Raw genomic sequence first — 24,933 nt, 5'->3', positions numbered from 1 at the left:
GGAGGTGAGCACGAGTGAAGATGGCCCTAGCCCTGTTTCTCGCCCCTTTATAAGGCCTGACCCAGGTGCTGGGAAGGGAGTTTTTCCTTTTATCTGACAAATATTTAATAGATGCCTACAATGTGCCTGGTACTGTGCTTGGAATAAAAGGTAGACACGAGGCTGGGCGTGGTGACTCACGCCTGTAATCCCAGCACTTTGGGAGGCCAAGGCGGGCAGATCACCTGAGGTCAGGAGTTCGAGACTAGCCTGGCCAACATGGCAAAACCCTGTCTCTACTAAAAATACAAAAATTAGCTGGGTGTGGTGGTGTGAATCTGGGAGGCGGAGGTTGCAGTAAGCCGAGATCGTGCCATTGTACTCTGGCCTGGGTGGCGACAAGAGCAAAACTCCATCTCAAAAGCAAACAAACAAACAAACAAAAATGGTGGACATGATGTAGACCCTGCATTTGAGGAGCATGCGTTCTACTTCGCTAAGGACTAGGATGTTGGCATGGAGCAGGAGGTGGAAGGGAGGGAGCTGGCCATGACCCTAGACTTGCCTACTGGCCTTAGGCAAGTGCCTTGACCCCTTTGGCCTGCTTTCTGGTGTGTAAAAATGGGAGTATCACTGCATACTCATCTCCTGCTTATTCTGAGGATTCAAGTAGGCTGTAGATGTGGTTATAAATATGGGTGGCCACTCTACCCTCCCTCCAGGAGGTCTAGAAGGATAAACATACCCGGCTCAATAATGGGCAGACATACTATAGTTGCTAGTTGGAGCTTTGGTCCAAACATTTTGCAAGAAACCCATAGCCCTGGGGAACTGGCCTGGCCTGGACTCCAGGGAGCCACGCTGTCTCTCTTGGCGCCTCCAGTCGAGGCTCCAAGTGGCCACGCAGTCTCTTTGGCCCCCTTCCCAAAGGCTTAGCTTCTCTCACCACTCTTTGAGGGTGGAGCTTCAAGGCCCGCTCTAGTCCTCCCTGCTGGGTGTGTTCAGGGAAGAGAGTTCTCTCAATAAATAGGTGCCAGGAAAACCAGGGTGCCCCAGAAACTGGACAGAGGCTAGTGTTTCCGTGAGACAGAAATGGTGCAGTTGACCCCCAGGGGACTCAGAGCTGACACCCTGCTGCTTTGTGCCCCCAAAGCCTACCATGGGCCACTGGTACCTCCCCCATGCCCAGGACCCACAGCAACCCCTACATAGTTTTTCGTCGTAGCTGCTCATTAGCATCCCTGGAGAGTCGGCCAGAAGTACAGCCTTGTGAGCCCTACCACTGGGTGTTATGGCTCCATAAGTGTGGGATAGAACCTCACAGAGCAGCCATGTCGAACCCTTAGAATGCAAGGACTTTTTTGCTTTTCTGTGGTGGCGGATATCACAAAAATTATGCATGGCATTTTTTTTTGTTTTTGTTTGTTTGTTTTGTTTTGTTTTGTTTTAGCTCATCAGCTATTGTTAGTGTTAGTTTATTTTACACGGGGCCCAGGGGAACTCTTCTTCTTCCAACGTGGCCCAGGGAAGCCAAAAGGTTGGACGCCCCCGCTACAGAGTCTCCCAGGAGATTCTGATACACAGGCAGCGTGGAGGACTGCTGGGCCAGATGTTCTAGTGAAAGAACACATGGAATATTCTGGTCGGGCCATTACAGACGTCATGTAGCCTCAGTGTTCTCTTTTCCAGGGTCCCCTCTAGAGTTATCCAAGGCAGTGGTTTTCAAACTTTTCTGATCACGCGTCTCTGTCAGTAAAGAAATTCTGAGCATGTCCCTTCTCATGTATATGCGTGGTTGCCTGAGCTAATATATGTATTATAAGATAGACCAAAAAACAGAAAATGTAAGAGGATAGATACAAATTGATATGTACACAACGCCTATTATCCTCTATTATAATATTTTCTTCCAATATCAAATAGATTGCCTGGCATGGCCCTGGAGGGTGTGTACCCACCAGGAGCCATTGGTCTGGGAAAGGGTAAATCAAGATACTGGGGAGACCCTCCTGGTTGAGCGATGATCCAGGGTGACTGCTTTGTGGGGAGAAAGAATAACCCTGCCTGACATATGCAGTCTGTTTGGAAATTCCTTTTTTTCCTCTCCCCTGCCTTTATTCAAAGAAAAAGCTCAAGAAGAACTTGGGACTGGGTGCAGTGACTCATGCCTGTAATCCCAGCACTTTGGGAGCCTCAGGGGAAGGGATCCTGTGAGACTGGGAGTCTAGACTAGCCTGAGCCACACAGTGAGATCCTTTTCCTTTTTAGTAATGATAATAATAATAAAGAAGAAGAACCTGGGTATATGTCTACCCAAAGTCCTCCCACGGTGAAGTGCCTCACCTTGGTGAGTTTGCCACCACCTGGATATGGTACAGGGAATCCATCTATATTCCTGAGTGGCTGAGACTTTGGGAGGCTGACAGACCCCAGCTGATCTCCCAATGTATATAAACTAGAACATTGTTCATTTTTAATGTCTGTGGAAGGTGGGGGTAGGGGTAGAGCGTTCCTTTCTTGGGCCCATGCGCCTCCCAAAATTTCCTAATTGCAACACCAGAAGATTCAGGAATCCAGAGAGTCACCGGAACATTACTGGTACTCACGTCATCAAAGCAGAGTCTTGCTGTTGAAGGATCCTGAGGGTAGCCTGAAAAATCACCACCTGCCCACAGCGCCACCTACCTGTTGGGAAGGAGGCTCATTCCCCAGATCCAGTGTGCCCTCCACAGACTAAGGTGGGATAGGTACTGAGAACGTTCTCCCTCTGTGCTTTCCCTGCCATTTTTGTTGGCCACCTTTCTGTTTACTTGTTCTTTGTGTAGAGTGCAATCGAGTTGATTAATACTTATTCATTAGCAAAAAGGCAGGGACCGGTCTCTCAGGACACACCTAAACCACCTTATTTAACTCCCTGGGCTGGCAAATCCTGCAGCATCTTGTGCTTTTAGAAAGCAGTGCTAATTCTCTCATTTTCAAGTTCTGGGAGAGGGCTGTTCACTGTAACCCCAGCGGGGCATTGGCACCCCTCAGTTCCTCAGCTCACACCACCCTCTTCCATGTCAGAAAGTCGTTCCTCTTCCTCATCCCCTTCCACGTCTGTTTTCCCTTAAAGACTTCTGGTGGGGTAAGGAGGAGGGGGTGACAGGGCCCAGCATATTTTATCCAAACTCTTGTAGGTACAGGCTGCCTCCAACTCTTGAAGATTTTGAGAACTTTTAGAATGTAACCCTGATCTGGCCTCCCTCCAGGATTTTATTTTAGGAAAGTTTAAATTAAACACGTTTAGGCCCTGCCAAAGAGGCAAGTTGCTAGGAGCTGGAGAACCTTCTGTAGTCTTAGCCCTTGTCCCTGGGCTTCCACCATCAAGCAAAGGAAATAAAAAAATGGTCCATCTGTCTGGCTTGGAGAAAGAGAACTGAGCCAAGTGTGAAGGAGGAACTCTGGGGCTGTAAACAGGGTAAGCAATGCCCTAGGAATGCGGACAGAGTTCAGCAGACCCTCAGCTCGGCTGGAGTTCTCTGTTCTTTGTGGTTCCCACAGAGGATGGGATCCCACAGAGGTGTGGTTCTCAGAGGCAGCTCTCTTCCCCTCAATAAAGGGCCTTAGCTCTCCATGGGATGCACCTGGGCAGAGCTCTTGATTCATTTATAAAGGAGAAGCATTTCTTTTCTTTTCTTTTCTTTTTTTTGAGATGGAGTTTCACTCTTGTTGCCCATGCTGGAATGCAATGGCACGATCTTGGCTCAGTGCAGCCTCCGTCTCCCAGGTTCAAGTGATCCTCCTGCCCCAGCCTCTGAAGTAGTTGGGATTACAGACATACGCCACCATGCCCGGCTAATTTTGTATTTTTAGTAGAGACAGAGTTTCTCCATGTTGGTCAGGCTGGTCTCAAACTCCCGACCTCAGGTGATTCGCCCACCTCGGCCTCCCAAAGTGCTGGGATTATAGGTGTGAGCCACTGCACCCGGCCCGACAAGCATTTCTTAACATGCTAAACCCCAGTTCTTTCTGAAAGGACTTTCTGATAGGCAAGGTAGGAAGCAAAAGCTTTTCCTCAACCCTCTTAGGGTCCCTGGCTGGGTCTGAAAATTAGACAAAGACAAATTAACAGGAGAAAAAGCATGCAAGTTTATTTCGTAAGTTTTATATGACGTAGGAGACTTCATAGAGAAAGGAAGATCCAAAGAAATGGTCAAATGTGCGTATTTTTATGCTAGGTTTGATGCAAAGTGGACAGTCATGGGAGAAGTATGATTGAACAAAGGACATCTAATGGTCATAAACTGGGGGAAATTTAACAAGCCCTGTTTGTACAGATTCTTGTGTCACTGTGTCTTCAGAAATAGGGACATTCCTTTCCTCCACCTCTCACATGAGGGTCTTGTGATCCGCTTCAGGAGAAGGTCAGAAAATCCTTCCTAGGTTTCATAACCTGTTTCAGGGGAGAAGGGTGGGAGGTGACAGAGACTTTCTTGCTCCTGCAGTTTTCTCAAATTCTTTCAGCTTAAAATGCTCAGTATGTCAAAGCGCCATATTTTGAAGTACCACGTTCTGAACCCCATCAGCAATCAAAGAATAAAAATGTTACAAATTCAAGTAAAGTTGATAAAAAATATTGAAATTATAAGCAACTGAAGGTCGGGGATGGCTTCTTTAAAAATAATAATAACTAAAATGTATTGATCATTGATCATGTGTCAGATACCATTTATTCTGAGGGTTTACCGTATGCTATTTGTTTAATCCTTATGACAGCCCTGTCAGGTAGATGCTATTACTATTATAATCCTCCTTTTACAGATGAGGAAACTAACAGAGAGGTTAAATGATTTGCCTACAGTCATAGCACTAATAATTGGCAACGCTGAGATTTGAACTCAGGCCCAGATACTCTTCCTGTACCCTGCTGCCTTTAACTACAACTCCTTCTTTCCCACCATATTCACTCATGTGCCATAAGCAGATGCTCAATAAATATTTGTTGGATAGTTAAATGATTGCAATAAATGGGACCATTTAAATAAACAAATGGTTATGGATGAAAATGAGCATAAACACATTCTGTAAGAGTAAACCACTATTGCTATTTATGGATTTTCTTCTGGACAGGGACACAAATAGTACTTTGTCTAAGGAGAAGTTAGAATAAGGTGAAGGGTAGATAATCCCTTCATGTCTCCATCCAGAAGGGTGAGTGACCCAAAACTATATTAAAAAATTGTTGTTCTTTACAGATCATTCCGTACTAAACGAAATGTGGGATCAGGGAACAGGAAAAGGACTGTAGTGGGAAATCCACATAAACTCCGAATTTTAGTTACTAGTAGTGTACCGTGTTTGTTTCTTAGTTTTGACAAATGGGCACGGTTATGTAGTATGTTAACATTAGGGGAAACTGAGTGAAGAGACGTAGGAACACTCTGTACTGCCTTTGCTAATTTTCTGTAAATCTAAAATTATTCCAAAATTAAAAGTTTATTTTAAAAAACCATAACACTGCAACATGGCATCAGAATAAGCTCATGATAAGACACAGGTCTGCTTGTAGGCATAGAAGTCTGTGTCGTAAAAACCCAGACCACCCAGAGCAAGGGTCACAAATTCAGACTCTTACAAGGGTCAAACAAGTAACACAATTGAGTAGTACAAGCCGGGTGGGGGCTGGAGGCCACAGACTCCCTCTAAAGGGACAGACATTGCCCGGCTGTAACCAACGATTGTCAAGCAAGAATTTGAGCCCAGTGTTGCCAGCTCTCCCCATTTTTCAAAGGAAGCCAGAAACCTGGACACTTTTGCTAGAAATATTATTATTGAAAGATGACTCCAATAACAAAAATTGCTCCGTGGCCTAAGCAAAAGTTGTCTGCAGGTCAGTTACCATCCGTGGTCACCACTTTGTAACCTCTGGGCCAGAGGGCTTTAAAAATACTCCTGGAAATACAAAACCCTTGAAATGTTGTCTCATGGGGACCATATTAATGTTGCCTAGTGAAGTGACTTCTGTAGGGGTGGGTGTTGGAGTGGGAGTCGATCTGAGCTCAGCTCAAAAGAACCACATAGCTAAGGCCCATGATTCCATCTCTCTGCTCATCAGCGTTTCCTGACAGTCAAGGCTCTGGTTCACACAGTCACATGGCCAGGTGGAGTCCTTCCATCCTGGAGGCTCCTGCACTGCTTTAGATCCTTTGGGGGCACAAAGGTGAGGTTGCTTGTTTCATTGATAACGTTGCATTTGAATGGCCCTTGCAGACATAGGATTCACAGTAAGCTCTTGCTCTTGGACAGAGTTAATCCTTCCTTAAGAAACTCCCCCATGAATTGCTAATGCCACCCTGTTTTTCTATACCTTTAATTCCACGGGATCTGAGGGGAAGTTCCTCCTAGTCTGGCCCCTTTACAAGAAGTGACCTAAGCTGAAAAAAAAAAAATCATTACAATTACGCTCCTCTTTCCCAATGTGGATAAGACAGTAGCTTTGTTCGTACCCCGAATATGAGTCATCTCTGCTAATGTAGTTAGTTTTAAATTAAGAAGCAGCTCAACAGTAAAAGAGCAGTTATTTCCAAACCTATCTACTTGTCAGGATCCATGGGGGAGTTCCTTAAAAAGTCCACATCCGGCCAGGTGCAGTGGTTTGCACCTGTAATCCCAACGCTTCGGGAGACTGAGGCAGAAGTGGTATATCACTTGAGGCTAGGAGTTTGAGACCAGCCTGGGCAACAACGTATAAGACCCTATCTCAATAAAATAATAAAATAATTTTTATTTTATAAATATATTTTATATGTATTTATATATATATAAAAGTGCACAGTGGTGCACACCTATAGTCACAGCAACTCTGGAGTCTGAAACAGGAGGATTGCTTGAGCCCAGGAGTTCAAGGCTGCAGTGAGCTAGAATCGTGCTACTGTACTCCAGCGTGGGTGACACAGGGAGACCCTGTGTCTTAAAAAAAAATTAATTTTCTAAGACCCAACCTCCAGAGGTGTGGATTCAGGAAGTTGACATTGAGGCCCAGGAAACTATATGTATATATTTTAAGAGCTCTGTAAGGAATTTTAATAGTTAGCCACGTTTGGGAACCACCAGTATGCAGCATTTGGGCCCCAGCTGTGCACTTTACACGTGGGTGGCACAAGGAATGTTTGTCTTTTTCGTGTAGACTATATACAACAGCGAACCTCCCCGCAGCACTTTTTATGAGGAGGATCAGTTTTTCATTTCCTGCAGCTCTCACTACCACCAGGGTTAAGGGGCAGCATGAGGGCTGATAGCAAAGTCCAGAAAGGAGTCTGCAGGTCGGAACTGAAGGTCAGATGCCCCACATCCAGCCTGAGGTTTACTGCTTAGTGTCTGTGTGACCCTGGGCAACTCGTTTTCTCTCCCTTCTCATGGTAATACTGGAAATACTGATGTTGAAAGTCCTGAGTAAGGAAAGATAGAGGAAACTGCTAGCCAGGCGATAGGAAACTTAACAAACCTGGTAGGGGTGGAGTGTCCCAAGGTGGTAGTCACTTGTATGGAAATCTGTCCATCAGGCAAAACATTAAGAGTTGCAAACATATGATAATATATCCGGGGGAATTCATTCAATTCATGTTTTCTGAGCATCCGCCATGCATCAAGTGTAGGAACACAACAGTAAACAAGACCACAATGGCCCTGAAGCATTAAATGTTGTAGTCAAGGAGACCATCTGGGAAACAATGATCGATATGGTAAGAGCTGCAACAAAGGCATGGCACAGAAGCGCAGGAAATGTTGCCTGTTCCCCATGTGGCCCTCATGACTGCTATTTGGTTGTCATTTACAGATTGGCAAAATCAACACTGGTCCTCATTCCTTTATTGGGCGTTCATGAGATCCTCTTCTCTTTCATCACCGATGATCAAGTCGAAGGATTTGCAAAACTTATACGACTTTTCATTCAGTTGACACTGAGCTCCTTTCATGTAAGTAGGAATCTGAACCAATATGACTTGACTTTGGAGAAAACAAAATGCATGTGGCCCAAACAGGCTCAGAATTAAGGAGCCCATGGATGAAAATAGAATTGTAGCGTCAGCAGCCTTTATCAGTAAGGGCCCTTGGCATTAGAAGGGCATGCAGATGGGGAGGTATTGCGTTGATCCTGCCAGCATGATTCAGTGACTAAGAAGGGGGAAACGGTCTCTTTTCTGGGTGGTAATAGTTGGTGTGACTCATGATCATATTAACTGTGAATGTCAATGTGAAGCCTTTCATTAAGTGCCTATTTTTGCTGGGTTCTCTGCAGAGCATTGTGCAAAGTGAACATTGTCTGTGCTTCAGGTGACATGTACACAGAATGCAACACAAATTGGGTAGGGACTAATGAGTTCAGACCAGGAGGCTGTTGAACCTTGACAGATGTGTGGGAGCTGAAACGAGGAACAAGAGGCCAACTGTGGTTGTTACCTGGAAATCTCTTGCTAGTCTATTGCTTAAATTATTATCTATTCCTTAGTGTCTTAAGAAGGCAATCTTTTTAAAATTATTTTTCATGATTCTAGGAGTTAGGAATCTAGGCAGGACCCAGTAGAGGTGACTAACTTCTGCTTCTGTGATGCCTCCTGGGGCTGGAACTACCAAGATGTCCTTCTTCACTCACATGACTGGTGCCTAAGTTGGATGGCTCAAATAGCTGAGGCTAATTTTATTTGGGTCACATTTCTGAGGCCTCATTTCTCAGTGTCCATGACATTCCTTAGACATGCCATGTGTTTTCTGCTTGTGGTCTCTCCACAGGATAGGGCAATTCAGGGCTCCCAAGAGTATAAAAGCAGGAGCTGCCAGACATTTTAAATGCCTGTGCCTGGGACTGGCACAGTGATGCTTCTTCTGCATTCTGTCGTTTAAAGCAAGTCACAGACCCAGCCTAGATTGAAGGGGGAGGACCCTGCACAAAGGCATGAAGGCTGGGAGATGTGGCTCATTAGTGAAGGCCACTAATGCCACAGATTACTGCTAACAGCACAGACACGGCCAGGATCTTCATAGAGTAGTAATTTGAAAATGAATCATCTTTAAATGTTGGTGTGGGGACAGGACTTCTGGGATGAAGGAGACAGGCTCTAGCAAATCTTTTCCTCAAAAAGCAATGATAAAATTGGACAGTTGTCCATAGCAACCATTTTGGGACCATCCTTGGGCATTGCCAGATACAGTAGTCATCTTGGTGACAAAGGAACAGGGAAGGTCAATGTTAAAGCCTGAAGTTATCATTCCCTCTGGGGTGAAAAAACATACTGATGGGCTAGCCAGAAATTTAACAGGAAGATTTGGGAAATGAGACAGCCATAGTGGGCCTTGACGAGCCCCCATATATTTCTCAGGTTGACTGGAAGGTTGTGTACATGCGTAAGGTTGCATACACACTCAAGAAGGACCAGAAAGGACATTCACACACTTCTGGCTGAAGATGAGTTTCTGCACACACATAGAGGAAACATGAGGGGGTCTGGTGGAAAGTAAAAGACAGAGGAGGCTTTAAACTGAACTTTGAATGTGTTCTCCAAGTGACACATGGATCCATTGGCAAAGGGTATGGAAGCCTTATGGGCTTGAGGTGTTTGCAAACAACTTCTGATCAATCATTGGCTGATTATTAAGTTATTGTAAACAGCATCAGAAGACCAGACTTAAATACCAAACATTTTTAAATGAGCATAGACATCACTGGCTATATACCACAGAAGAGACAGATCCCACAGAACTAGCAGTCCAGACAATTTTCGAAACAAATAACCACCACCACTCCAGGGATGGGAATTGGGGAATCAGAATCCTGAGTTATTATAATATATTATCTAAAACTTCCAGTTTTGTACAAAAATATATGAGATCTGCAAAGAAACAGAAAAGTGTGACCCATACTCAGGACAAAAAAAAAAAAAGCAGTCATTAGAAACTTTCTGGGTGGGGTGGGGGATGTCCAGATATTGGACTTATCAGACAAAGACTTCAAAGAAGCTATTATAAACATGTTCAAATAATTAAATAAAAAGTTGTTGAAATAATTAAAGGAATTCAGTTATCTCAATTCAATAGAGAACAATTATAAAATAAGAACCAAATGGAAATTCTGAAGTTGAAAACTACAATAACTGATATGAAAATCTTACTAGGAAAGCTTAGATTTAAGATTGCAGTATAAATAACCCATGAACTTGAAGACAGGTCAATTAGGTTATCCAGTCTGTGGAACAGAAAGAAAAAAGAATGAAGAAAAATAATAGAGCTTCAGAGATCTATGGAATGCCATCAAGCATACCAACATACACATATGAGAGTCCCAGAAGGAGAGTAAAGATAGAAATGGTAGAATAAATATTTGGATAAATAATGACTGAAAACTTCCCAAATTTGGAGAAAAATGTTAATCTACACATCCAGGAAGCTCGATGGACTCCAAAAAGCATAAAACAAAGAGATTCATGCCTAGAAACATTACAAACTGCTGAAAGCCAAAAATAAAGAGAAAATATTGAAAGCAACAAGAGAAAAATGATTCATTACATATAGGGACCAATGATACAATTAACAGCTGACTACTCATCAGAACAATGGAGGCCAGGAGCCAGAGGTATAAAATATTCAGAATGCCGAAAGAAAAAATTTGTCAATCAAGAATTCTAAATCCAGCAAAAGTATGTTTCAAGATAAAGGTGAAAATGAGAACACTTGGACACAGGAAGGGGAACATCACACATGGGGGCCTGTTGTGGGGTGGGGAAGTGGGGAGGGATAGCATTAGGAGATATTCCTAATGTAAATGACGAGTTAATGGGTGCAGCACACCAACATGGCACATGTATACATATGTAACAAACCTGCATGTTGTGCACATGTACCCTAGAACTTAAAGTATAATAAAAAAAAATTTTTAAAGACATTATCATAAAAACAAAGACTGAGAGAAATCATTATTGGCAAACACCCCTTTCAGGAAATATCAAAGGAAGTACTTCATGCTAGCAGGGAATCACAAGAGACAGCAACTCAAATCCACATGAAGAAATAAAAAACAGTGGAAAAGGTAGATACATAGGTAAATCTGAAAGGCTATATGTAGATTTTTTTCTCATAGTTGATTTTAAAAATACAAGATTGTATAAAATAATAACTATAAGTTGCATTATTGGGTTTATAACATACAAAGATCTAATATATATGACAAGAATATCACAAGAGAAGAATGAGTAAATGGAGATATATAGGAGAACATTTCTATATGTTACCAGGATTAGGTTAGTGTTAATATGAAATAGATTGTGTTAAGATGCATGTTGTAATCCCTGGAATAAACACTAAGAAAATAACCTTAAAAATGTATTTAAAATACTAGCAAAGGAATTAAAATGGTACACTGGAAACTATCTATTTAACATGAAACACTTTCAGCCTCATGGGATTCGCATAATATCCCTGTGAAGGATAAATTACTATACCTATTTTAAAGATGAAAGAACTGAGGCTCAGGGGACTTTCACATGCTGACATGCATCAGACATGAGGTTTTTATTCAGAGGTTAAGTCCCTGACTGTAACCACTATCCATAGTGCCTCTCAGGGACCTTGTGAAGATTAGAACCAGGAGACACCGAGTTCCCTATACCAGTCTTAAAGGTCAAGTGCTGTGTGATATATTGGAGCAATATACCAGACAGGGTGAAGTGCTGAGATTTTGTACACAGAGCAGAGAAAACGTGTCCACCCACTGCATGTTCACCAAAGGCCAAGGAGCCAGAGCCTGAAGTGTGGTATGAGCAGTCGGACAGTATGTTTTTCCCTCCCGTTGCAGTTGAATTCTTTGTGGCTTCGAATCAAGACAGAGGATCCATAAGCAATTTTTTTTCCATTATGAAAACATGTTTAATTTATTTCAGTCGTTTGGGGAATTTCAAAAGATAAGGTTTAGTAATTTGGGGTTTTTGTGTTCCTTGGCCGTAATCTTCTTTAAAAGGTAATCCTAAATTAGAGGGGGAAAAAAAAACTCTGCAGCTGTTATGTCGTAATATTTGGTGGACTTTTTTCTCCCGAGGGTACGGTCGGGCAATGTGAGCCCTTGATCGCCTGATCCCACTCACCCAAGGCCAGGTAAAGACCAGTTATTTTTGTGGAGCTATGTGAGGCAGATTTCTGAGAAAGAATCTGAGCCTATCAGACTCTTCTGCCTTGGGAGGATGTGTTGGTCATCTGATTCTGTGTAATAAACCACACCAAAACTTTATGGCTTAAAACAGTAACCGTTATTATTATCATCATTTTGAGATGGAGTTTTGCTCTTGTTGCCCAGGCTGGAGTGCAGTGGTGCAATCTTGGCTCCTGGGTTCAAGCCATTCTCCTGACTCAGCCTCCCGAGTAGTTGGGATTACAGGCATGAGCCACCACGACCAGCTAATTTTTTTGTGTGTGTTTTTAGTAGAGATGGGGTTTCTCCATGTTGGTCAGGCTGGTCTCGAATTCCCAACCTTAGGTGATTCACCCACCTCAGCTTCCCAAAGTACTGGGATTACAGGCATGAGCCACCACACCTGGCCCCATTTTAATATTTTTAATGATTCAATAGACTGGGCTGCTTGGGCTCAGGGTAAATTGTTCTTTTGATACATGTAATTTTTGTCTGGGGCTGCAAATGTCTGAAGGCCCAATTGGGGTGGCACATCCAAGATGATTCATTCACATGACTAGACATTGATGCTAGCTGTTGAACAGGACCTCAGCTAAGACTGTATAGCTCAGGGGGCCTCAGTTCTCCTCCATGTGGCATCTCCATGTATCCTGGATATCTCATAGCATGGCGGCTGGACTCTCAGGGCATCCTAAGAGCAAATGTTCTAAGACGGAGGAAGGAGAAACCTCCAGCCCTCTTAAGACATAGGCATAGAAGTCCCAGAATGTCACTTTTATGACATTGTATCAGTAAAAGGAGTCACAAGGTCATCCCAGATTCAAGGGCCGAGAAAACTTGGTCCACTTTTTGATGTGAAGAGCAGCCTGAGCCCACAGAAAGAAGAGGAACCATTGGGGCCATCTCTGGAGACTAGCTACCAGCATGGAAGATTTGTTCCTGAAGCCAGCTAGCGCTCTGCTCATCACCCTGCACTGCTGAGGAACGTGAGGAATCAAAGTGACTCTGCAGGGTGTTTTGTACCAGGACTGAGCCAGAAAACACACTTAGAGGGCTTGTGTGTGGGCGGAGACCTCCCACCTTCTGAATACTCCTGCCATGCTTCCCTGCATCCCACCAGGCAGAGGCAAGAGCACGGGTGAGCAGATGTTGGGAGAGCTCCATTTGGTGGATCATTTTAGAGACTCCACCATGGAAATTGGCAAGAACAGGCATCAGCCCTAACAGCTTCCTTTTCTTGCTGCTCTGGAGGGTCCTTTATTCTTCCAAGAGCCTACTGCTTAGAGAGTTCCACCAGCCTCCTGCACTCAGTGGAGCTTTGGAGAGACTGCCAAATAGCGATGACATATGAAGTAAGAGCCATGTGTTCTGTGGAACCCACTCCCTTCACACTTGCTTAATCTAGAATGAGAACCAGACCCTAGGATGTTCCTAAAACTGTGAAGCAAGCACCCGAGGAAGTGAAAAAACACATTTGTCATGTGGAATCCTATTTTAGCCAACTTGTTTGTGAGAATCCTGGCACCCTGAAAGCCAGATCCTCCGATATCATGTGCCTGGAGGCAAATATTACCTGTCCCGCCAACCACAGGGGGCAGCTGTGAACCTCTGACCAGATTGCATGTGTGAAAATGGTTAACTGGTAACACTATGCCCCTGCTATGGAAGCTATCGCCATGGAATATCTAGGTGCGTAAGAGAAGGGAAATTCCACATTCATGGCCAGAATCCAAGCATTTGGTTGATGTCGTGATTGTCGATGTGGAGATCCTGGTCTGGCTCCAGAAGGGACATGCTGAACAAGGCTTACATAAGGAAGAGCAGAAAAGCCTTCCCCAGTGCCACATTTCATTATCATCAAGAGATATAAGAGGAGTCAGCCTGCCATTGGGACCTTCACCCTGTAGTTGGAAATGCATCCTTTCCTTGTGAGTTCTGGCGTTTTATAAGAGTCTTTCTATAAACATGCAAGTACTTGGGCCATGTGCACACATCCAGCTCCAATATATCAGACACACTGCCTAAATGCCACAGACCCTCACTTCAGTTAGGGACAGCCAGGATATGTAAGTAATCACAATGACTGTCTGACGAATCAGGATATGTAGGAGGCTGAGAAAGACAACGGAAGCAAGCATTAACTGGAGCACCTTTGATTCCAGCCCATTTGGGCTGAGTATTGTGGCGATGGTCATCCTGGAACATGGGAACCACATGACTGACAACGCTGCCAGAAGCTCAGAGAGTAGGGAGGGTCAGGGACTGAAAGGAAAGAATGCAAGTCAGGCAAAAAAAAAAAAAAAAAGCCAGGTGCAGTGGCTCATGACTATAATCCCCGCACTTTGGGAGGCCAAAGCAGGTGGGTCACCTGAGGTCAGGAGTTCAAGACCAGCCTGCCCAATATGGCGAAATCCTGTCTCTACTAAAAATACAAAAATTTAGCCGGGCGTGGTGGCATGTGCCTGTAATCCCAGCTACTCGGGAGGCTGAGGCAGGAAAATTGCTTGAACTCGGGAGGCAGAGGTTGCAGTGAGCCGAGATCATGCCACTGCACTCCAACCTAGTCACAAACAAACAAACATTAACCAGTGCCCACTATGAGCAAGTAGGGGGGCAACAGTGACCTTGCCCAATATTTGTATAATTGAATGAATGACACAAAGTCTTGGGCGTTTAATCATCATTGATCCATGTGCACCTGTGAACACCTAAGCAAACACCTAGGGTGATATGTGGGTGCGGCGGGGGTGGGGATGGCGCTGAATGTCAAAGTAAGAGCAGTTGCCATGGAAATCCAAGTTAACATAACCAGTATGACTAATTCCAGTTATTGCATGCAATGCAGTTGCACGCCTTTTCTGGGGACTCCTATGACCTGTGCAGGGCTTTGGGTGTTGCCAGTAACTCTCAGACACATCTCTGGCGTCAGATTTTATGCCGTGTGCTCCTTTCGTTTCAGGGGTTCCTGGTGGCCTTGCAGTATGGTTTTGCCAGTGGAGAGGTATGATTTCCACGTTGCCATCCTGGTTGCGTGTGAGGCTGGGGCTGCAATCCTGCCACCTCTGGAGGTTGCTGTGGATGTGATGGTGCTCTGGGGGAACGTGCAGTGACCAGCTTGTGTGGGGACAAATTTGTATTGTGAGCTTCCAGTAGAGACAGCAGGGGGCAGCTTAGACAAATGGAAAAAAAGGTGTCGGATGAGTATAAAGGAGTTCAGACCCCAGCACTGGCCCTGCTGAGATGCAAGGAATATTCAAGTGTGACACAGGAAACAAGCTTGAACCTCGGAGTCCAAAAATCTGGATTCACGTCTTGGTTCACCCTTAGGAGCTCTGTGAGTTAGCTGGGTTGCTGCACTTTGTTTAGCCTCACTTTCCTGATCAGTAACATGGAAGTAACAATCATCCCTGCTTTGTAGTCTTGTCCTGGGTATGCTGAGCACATAGTAAATGCTCAACACCTAGAAACTATGATTACATTTAAAAAAAAAAAATAGTTTTTTTTTTGAGACAGAGTCTCGCTCTGTTGCCCAGGCTGGAATGTAGTGGCATGATACCTGCTCACTGCAACCTCTGCCTCCCAGATTCTAGCAATTCTCATGCCTCAGCTTCCTGAGTAGCTGGGATTACAGGTGCCCACCACCATGCTCAGCTAACTTTTATATTTTTAGTAGAGATGGGGTTTCGCCTTGTTGGACAGGCTGGTCTCGAACTCCTGACCTCAAGTAATCCACTCACTTCAGCCTTCCACAGTGCTGGGATGACAGGCGTGAGCCATGGAGCCTGGCCTATTACTACTTTTAGTTATTCATATTATTGCATAGCCCAACCAGCTCTCTGCTTCCCTGGGAAAAGGTTTGATAGTGGGAGGGGCAGAGGCCGGTGTTGTCTCCTGTCTTTAGGAGTTGGTAGAGTTTCCAGTCCCCTTTCAACCTCCTCTTGCCCTACTACAAGTATAAATATTTATTTCTATCTCCTCCTACTAGAATGTAAGCTTCTTGACAGCAAAACCATCTTCTGTTTTGTTCACCGCTGCTGCTTCTGTATCTTCACGCAGGGGGCTCCTTACGCGTCAAGCAGGTTTCAGCTCACATGCCACCCTGGCAGAGTCCTTTCCTGAACACCACATCTTAAGGTTTTGTTTCTTTACCACATTGTCCTGCTTAATATTCTCTCAGTGTCATTACCACCTGATATATTTATGTGTCTTTGTTTCTCCTTGTCTCCCCCAGTTACAAGGTAAATTTCCCAAGGGCGGCACAGAGTAGCTTCTCAATTAATATTTGCTAAATGGACACATGGCTAAATGACTCCAAGACGGTAACCTCTCCCTTGTCTTACCCGGCAGGTGAAGGCTGAGCTGCGGAAATACTGGGTCCGCTTCCTGCTAGCCCGCCACGCAGGCTGCAGAGCCTGTGTCCTGGGGAAGAACTTCCGGTTCCTGGGAAAATGTCCCAAGAAGCTCTCGGAAGGAGATGGCGCTGAGAAGCTTCGGACGCTGCAGCCCTCGCTTAACAGTGGGCGGTTCCTACACCTAGCCATGCGAGGTCTGGGGGAGCTGGGCTCCCGGCCCCAACAGGACCATGCACGCTGGCCCCGGGGCAGCAGCCTGTCTGAGTGCAGCGAGGGGGATGTCACCATGGCCAACACCATGGAGGAGATTCTGGAAGAGAGTGAGATCTAGGGTGGAGTTCCACCACGCTGGCTCTGCTGCCAGGGACTCTTGAGAGGGCCCAAGAAGAGGAAGCAAAGCGGACACACGTTGCTGGGCACGGACTCATTCTCGTTCCATTCGCCATGCCACTTTGATGTGAAGGCTATCACAAGGTTCTTCAAGCTCTGTATGAAAGAGGCTGTGTGTCATGCTCACAGCCTCTGCCGGCTCAATAACCCCCACGAGTGTGTTCCGGAATGCCCACCAGACCCTAGAACCAGGCTCTAAATTCAAGCCAATGAAGTGCCACCATGAAGAGAGGTCTCCTGTTACATAGAAGCCAGCCAGTATCTCTTCCTTTACTCCTCAGGGTGCATGCTTTCCATCTGAGGTTGGGTTTAGGGTGCATGAGAACCTTCCTAGGAAGCTTTTAAAATGCAGAATCCTAGACTTGTGGCTAAGATTCTAAGACAGTGAGTCTGGGACAATGGCCAGGAATTGGAGCTGTTGAATAAGCATCCCAGGTAATTCTGCTGCAAGCCCACCCTTGGTGAACACTGGACAGGGTGGGAGGGAGCTAGAAGCACCCCCACGTGGCCGTGGCAGGATGCAAGAGACGTTCTGCTCTCCCAGCTCAGCTGGGGTGTGCCTGCCCTCCCCGGACAGTGTGTAACCCCATGTCACCCGCCGGAGTGCCGCTCCTCTCTGCTCTTCCTCTCCTATTGAGTTTTGCCTCTCTCTTGCCTGGGGACCCTCTGAATGTCGTCTTTGGTCCATTCCTCTCCTTTCTGGCTCTATCTACCTTTCTGAGGTTGGCATCTACTAGCCTGATTTACACTACCATTCTCCTGGGGCAAGGAACGCCCCCACCATTTTTGGTTTGCCATTGATGCATTGATGGTCACACCTGTTGTCCCAGGAGGTTGACCTATAACTCTCCATGGCCAGAGTCCCTGCTGATCAGAATTCTGTTTGCCCAGTGGGAATAAATGCTGAAAGCAGGAGGGTCCAGGTAAAGCAATAGGACTCTGGCTGCATCTGGACATGCCCAGGGCGGCACTGAGAGATCTAGGACTTCACATCCACCAGCCTGTGGTACCTTTCCTGCCTACTGTGACCCATGGAGGCTGAGGAGGGCCCAGGCAGTTGGGGTCAGGCTCAGTGACTGAAAGTATAAGGCAAGAGACTGTAGGAAGATCAAAGGAGGGACATCTTTTGGAAACAGTGTGTTAACGCACAGGAGTGTCGCTTTCATGGTATGTAAAATGCATGTGTACGTGGGCGGGGTATGTTGCTATGGGACTAAATACCACCTTATCTTTGGGGGAGTCAGTATGATACTCCTCAAGCAGGGCTGCCATATTTAGCAAACAAAAACATGATACTCAATTAAATTTGAATTTCAGACAAATCGTCTTCTTGTATAAGTATATCCCATGGGCATTTTTAAAACTTTTTTTTATTGTACTTTAAGTTCTAGGGTACATGTGCATAACGTGCAGGTTTGTTACATATGTATACTTGTGCCATGTTGGCGTGCTGCACCCGTCAACTCGTCAGCACCCATCAACTCGTCATTTACATCAGGTATAACTCCCAATGCAATCCCTCCCCCCTCCCCCTTCCCCATGATAGGCCCCGGTGTATGATGTTCCCCTTCCCGAGTCCAAGTGATCTCATTGTTCAGTTCCCACCTATGAGTGAGAACATGCGGTGTTTGGTTTTCTGTTCTTGTGATAGTTTGCTGAGAATGATGGTTTCCAGCTGCGTCCATGTCCCTACAAAGGACACAAACTCATCCTTTTTGATGGCTGCATAGTATTCCATGGTGTATATGTGCCATATTTTCTTAATCCAATCTGTCACTGATGGACATTTGGGTTGATTCCAAGTCTTTGCTATTGTGAATAGTGCTGCGATAAACATACGTGTGCATGTGTCTTTATAGCAGCATGATTTATAATCCCTTGGCTATATACCCAGTAATGGGATGGCTGGGTCATATGGTACTTCTAGTTCTAGATCCTTGAGGAATCGCCATACTGTTTTCCATAATGGTTGAACTAGTTTACAATCCCACCAACAGTGTAACAGTGTTCCTATTTCTCCACATCCTCTCCAGTACCTGTTGTTTCCTGACTTTTTAATGATCGCCATTCTAACTGGTGTGAGATGGTATCTCATTGTGGTTTTGATTTGCATTTCTCTGATGGCCAGTGATGATGAGCATTTTTTCATGTGTCTGTTGGCTGTATGCATGTCTTTTTTTGAGAACTGTCTGTTCATATCCTTTGCCCACTTTTTGATGGGGTTGTTTTTTTCTCGTAATTTGTTTGAGTTCTTTGTAGGTTCTGGATATTAGCCCTTTGTCAGATGAGTAGATTGCAAAAATTTTCTCCCATTCTGTAGGTTGCCTGTTCACTCTGATGGTAGTTTCTTTTGCTGTGCAGAAGCTCTTTAGTTTAATTAGATCCCATTTGTCAATTTTGGCTTTTGTTGCCGTTGCTTTTGGTGTTTTAGACATGAAGTCCTTGCCCATGCCTATGTCCTGAATGGTATTACCTAGGTTTTCTTCTAGGGTTTTTATGGTATTAGGTCTAACATTTAAGTCTCTAATCCATCTTGAATTAATTTTTGTATAAGGAGTAAGGAAAGGATCCAGTTTCAGCTTTCTACTTATGGCTAGCCAATTTTCCCAGCACCATTTATTAAATAGGGAATCCTTTCCCCATTTCTTATTTTTCTCAGGTTTGTCAAAGATCAGATGGCTGTAGATGTGTGGTATTATTTCTGAGGACTCTGTTCTGTTCCATTGGTCTAGATCTCTGTTTTGGTACCAGTACCATGCTGTTTTGGTTACTGTAGCCTTGTAGTATAGTTTGAAATCAGGTAGCGTGATGCCTCCAGCTTTGTTCTTTTGACTTAGGATTGTCTTGGCAATGCGGGCTCTTTTTTGGTTCCATATGAACTTTAAAGCAATTTTTTCCAATTCTGTGAAGAAAATCATTGGTAGCTTGATGGGGATGGCATTGAATCTATAAATAACCTTGGGCAGTATGGCCATTTTCACGATATTGATTCTTCCTATCCATGAGCATGGTATGTTCTTCCATTTGTTTGTGTCCTCTTTTATTTCACTGAGTTTGTAGTTCTCCTTGAAGAGGTCCTTTACATCCCTTGTAAGTTGGATTCCTAGGTATTTTGTTCTCTTTGAAGCAATAGTGAATGGAAGTTCATTCCTGATTTGGCTCTCTGTTTGTCTGTTACTGGTGTATAAGAATGCTTGTGATTTTTGCACATTAATTTTGTATCCTGAGACTTTGCTGAAGTTGCTTATCAGCTTAAGGAGATTTTGGGCTGAGACAATGGGGTTTTCTAAATATACAATCATGTCTTCTGCAAACAGGGACAATTTGACTTCTTCTTTTCCTAACTGAATACCCCATGGGCATACTTTATCTGAGATTGGAATTTAATCATGCGTCTTGTCTTTCACTGGCAACTTTGTTTTCAAGGATACTTTGCTACAGGGCTGGGACTAGGGTGAAATAATCAAGGCACTCATCTCTACAAAACTCAAAGTAAATGATAAAAATAAATCATATTTTAATGCAATATTCTAAAAAAAATTAACAAACTACAACCCATGAGCCATTTATAGAAATGAAATTTGATTGGAACCAGGGACAGGATAAGGGTGAAGCAGGAGAGGCCCAGCTCCTGCAAGTGCAGGCTCTGGTCCTGACTTTCAAATGTCTATCAGGGCCGGTTTTTTTTTTTTTTTTTTTTTTTTGAGATGGAGTCTCGCTCTGTCACCCAGGCTGGAGTGCAATGGCGCAATCTCAACTCACTGCCAGCTCCGCCTCCCGGGTTCACGCCATTCTCCTGCCTCAGCCTCCCGAGTAGCTGGGACTACAGGCTCCCGCCACCACGCCTGGCTAATTTTTTGTATTTTTAGTAGACATGGAGTTTCACCATGTTAGCCAGGATGGTCTCCATCTCCTGACCTCATGATCTGCCCGCCTCGGCCTCCCAAAGTGCTGGGATTACAGGTGTGAGCCACCACGCCCAGCCTAATGTGAATTTTTATTTTTAAACAGTTGCATTAAAATATTATTTATATTGACTATGGGGACTTTTGGAACCCCCTTAAATTTTGCACTTGAAGTGGGAGCCCCACTTGTGTCACTCATAGTCCAGCCCCGATTTTAGGATGGGGATGGAGGCAAAGGCATCAGGCAAGTAATGAAGCAAAGGTTTGTTTTTTGGTGTCCAGATTATCCATAGCTCATTCATGAAAATCGATGTCTATTTTTCTCCTGTCTGCAAATGTCCCTGCCTCGGCTCATCAGCCAATTAGCTCCTAGAAAGCTGGGGTCATCTCGTATTCCCAGCAAGTACCCAGCACAGTGCCGGTTCAGAGCAGGTGCTCCACACACATTCCTGGAATGAGACGGCACAGAAATGGCTCTCGGGAGCCTCAGATGCTGCTAGGAGTAAGTGATCCAGGACCTTACCACTAAGAGGAGAAACTTTTTCTCAAAGCATTTATAAATACTGCCTCCACCCCTCACTCTACAAATGGGGTGATCAACACGTAACTGCTTGCTCTTGTTCTGCTAATGATTAAAACAAGTGTATTTAATTTGATTTGCATTTTGTTGATTCTTTTACATTTGTTTCTCACTGGAGCTGACGATCTCTCCCACCTGTGAAGAATGTGATGCACTATTCCTGGCCAGAAGTGAGGAGAAGGGCTGTGGTGTTTAGCCGGGGATCTGAGTGCTCCAATATCTTAAATTTGGTCTTAGAGACCGGAAGAGTGGACAGAGGCGCCGGGACCAGAAGCAAAGGTCAGAGTGGAAGGAGAGTGTCTCTCCTTTTATAGACCACTCCCTTGGTCACTCAGCGTGCGTGCTGCTTTGAAGACCTAGTCTCGTGGTTCTCAATCCTGGCATTACAATTCCTTGGGAAGCTTTTTATTTATTTTTATTTATGTTTATTTATTTATTTGAGACCGAGTCTCACTCTGTTTCTGAGGCTGGAGTGCAGTGGTGTGATCTCTGCTCACCGCAACCCCTGCCTCCTGGGTTCAAGCAATTCTCATGCCTCAGCCTCCCCAGTGACTGGGACTACAAGCATGAGCCACCATGCCTGGCTAATTTTTTATTTTTATTTTTAGTAGAGATGGGGTTTCACCATGTTGGCCAGGTTGGTCTTGAACTCCTGACCTGCCTCGGCCTCCCAAAGTGCTGGGATTACAAGCATAAGCCACCACGCCCAGTCCCCTGGGAAGCTTTTTAAAAAGGCCAATGACAGGGTCTGACCCCAGAGATTCTGATTGAAATGGTCTTAATAGGCCTGGGCATTGGGATTTTTATAAGTTCCTGAGTGATCTTTTTAAAATTGTGGCAAAATATTTGTAACATAAAAGTAACCATTGTCGCCATTTTTTTTTCTTTTTGTTTTTTGAGACGGAGTCTTGCTCTGTTGCCAGGCTGGCGTGCAGTGGCATGATCTCGGGCTCATTGCAACCTCCACCTCCCAGGTTCAGGCAATTCTTCTGTTTCAGCCTCCCGAGTAGCTGGCACTACAGGCGCACGCCACCATTCCCGGCTAATTTTTGTATTTTTAGTAGAGACGGTGTTTCACCATATTGGTCAGGCTGGTCTTGAACTCCTGACCTAAGGTGATCCACCCGCCTTGGCCTCCCAAAGTGCTGGGATTACAGGCGTGAGCCACCATGCCCAGCCAGCCATTATTAAGTATACAGTTCAGTGGCATGAAGTACATTCTTACTGTTGTGCAGCCATCACCACCATCCATCTCCAGGACTCTTTCATCTTCCTGAACTCTATATCCATTAAAAAATAGCCTCCCATTCTTCCCTCCCCAAGCCCCTGGCAACTTCTACGTTCTGTCTCTGTGAATTTGCTTATTCTAGATACAGCAGATATAGGTGGAACTGTATAGTATGTATCTTTTTGTGATCGGCTTATTTCACTCACCATAATGCCCTCAAGGATCATCCACCTTGTAGTGTGTGTCAGAATTTCCTTTTTTTAATGCTGAATAATATTCCATGCATACCACATTTTGTCTATCTGTTCATCCATTGATGGACACTTGGATTGTTTCCATGTTTCGGCTGTTGTGAATAATGCTGCTATTGGTAGGGATGTTTAAACATCTAGTTTCTGCTTTTAAAATTTGAGTATACCTACAAGTGGAACTGCTGAATCATATGGTGATTCTGTATTTTCCTCAACAGCTGTGCCATTTTATATTTCCACCAGCAATGCATGAGGGTTCCAAATGCTCCATGGCCTTGCCGACATTTATTTTCCATTTTTTTTATGAAAACCATTCCTAATGGCTGTGAAATGGTATCTCATTGTGGTTTTGATTTGCGTTTCTGGAAAGACTAATGATGTTGAGCATCTTTTTATGTGCCTTGCTGGTTAGTTCTTTGTAAGTCTTGTTTAGAAAAATGTCTATTCAATTCTTAGCCCATTTTTCAATTGGATTGTTTGGTTTTTGTTGTTGAGTTGTAGGAATTCTTTATGCATTCTGGATATTGATACCTTATCAGATATATTATTTGCAAATATTTCCTCTCATTCTGTAGATTGTCTTTTCGCTCTCTTGATAGTGCTCTTTTAGGTAGAAAAGTTTTAAGTTTTGATGAAGTTCAATGTATCTTTTTTCTTTCACTGCCCGTGCTTTGGCGTCAACGCCACCTGCGTGACTTTAATATGGGACCAAGGTTGAGAATATTGGCTGAGGCAGAGGGGAAGGAGGTGAACCCTTCTTTGGAAAGTGACAATACCTTGCTGAAGTCCAAATAAACTGAGCCTTTCTCCCATGTAGCATTTAGAGCTCAGAAATTCTTCCACAAGCACAGACTCAACTGACTCTCACAACTCTTAAGTGATAGGCAATGTAGGTGTGGTTGGCCCAGTTTTATGGTTTTTTTAAGGGGTGGTCATCCCAGCTGGAGCCTGACAGCCTGAGACACAGACATATCTGGGCTTGTCTGATGAGTTTATATGACCATTAAGGGACAGAAATGGGGATAGAGGTGGACACAGCATGCTGGCTGACCCCACCTGGCTCCATGGTCAGAGTCTGAGCCTGGTGAGAGAAGAGAAGCTCCAGACAAAAGCTAGAAGAGCTGTTTCCAGGAGGCAATGACAAAAGCTGTTTCTGTGACACATGCTACTTCCCATTGGGCTGTTCTGATAGATGCTAACCTAGAAGGTTCCTCAGCAGATCAGCACACAGCTTGGGCACATTAGGAGCACTGTGGCCTCACCTGTGATTAAGAACATGGTACTTGGGGGCAGCAATGGCACCTGGCACTAAGGGACGTATTGGTGAATCTGTGCGGGACACCTCCTGGAGATGCTAAAAATGCCCTGGAGGCACTGCACAAGGGGCTGGGATCTTATGTGGGCAGGTGGCAACAGAAACTGGGGCAGTTTGGATTATTGTTCTTAATGAGACCCATTTCTGCCCTTGAATTTACATGTATTTGAGGAGTCAGGGATCTAGAGACAGGAAATGACTTCCCCAAGGTCTCTATAGTAGACATCTATTTTTAGAATCTGCCCTCCTTATAGTAACCCAATTTTCCTTTTGGAAAAACCACTCATCTCCTACTCTCAGTCCATGGAACTTGAGTTGTCCTGACTCTATCCTCAGTTCAAGGACGGGCATAAAAATCTGCTGGCCGGGCAGAGCAGCACATCCTTCTGGCATCAGATGTTGAGTCAGGCTGGGCATATAACTAACCAGAAACAGTGAGAAGCAATCCTAACACTTTGGCTGGGACTCAAGAAAAAGCATTTTCTCTTTTCTGCTGAAATTGGAACCATGAAGAAGGCAACCTGGATCTGCCGGTGACCATCCTGCCAGCATGAGAAGAACCTATCTGAGAATGGTGGTGGCAGCAGAAAGCAGAACCAGGAGAGGGAGAAATGAACCTGAGACATCGTTGGAGCCCCTGGATTAAGCCAGACCTGAAGCTAGCCCTACTCCTAGAATTTCAGTTATAAGAGCCAATCAATTTCAATTTGTGCCAGGTCATCTACCTTTTGCATCTGGAAGAGTCTTGATGACATAGCTCATCACTATCTCCACCT

At 44.7% G+C, this 24,933-nt stretch overlaps 2 protein-coding genes across 2 annotated transcripts in view; one reads left to right on the top strand and one right to left on the bottom strand.

Annotated features, from left to right (window-relative positions):
* Positions 1–18,610, top strand: part of GLP2R (glucagon like peptide 2 receptor) — a 68,747-nt gene extending 50,137 nt beyond the window's left edge. The window contains exons 11-13 of the mRNA XM_050765333.1: positions 7,799–7,937; positions 15,096–15,137; positions 16,484–18,610. Coding sequence (XP_050621290.1) covers positions 7,799–7,937; positions 15,096–15,137; positions 16,484–16,819 — 517 coding nt within the window. The 3' untranslated portion in view covers positions 16,820–18,610. The remainder of the gene's footprint in view (positions 1–7,798; positions 7,938–15,095; positions 15,138–16,483) is intronic.
* STX8 (syntaxin 8) overlaps positions 1–24,933 on the bottom strand; it is a 691,269-nt gene that overhangs the window by 615,844 nt on the left and 50,492 nt on the right. The gene's annotated exons all lie outside the window — the stretch shown is intronic.

The sequence above is a fragment of the Macaca thibetana genome, chromosome 16 (genome assembly GCF_024542745.1).
Source record: "Macaca thibetana thibetana isolate TM-01 chromosome 16, ASM2454274v1, whole genome shotgun sequence".
NCBI lineage: Eukaryota > Metazoa > Chordata > Mammalia > Primates > Cercopithecidae > Macaca > Macaca thibetana.
The sequence above is the reverse complement of the archived record's forward strand: the minus strand, read 5'-3'. Positions and strand labels throughout refer to the sequence as shown.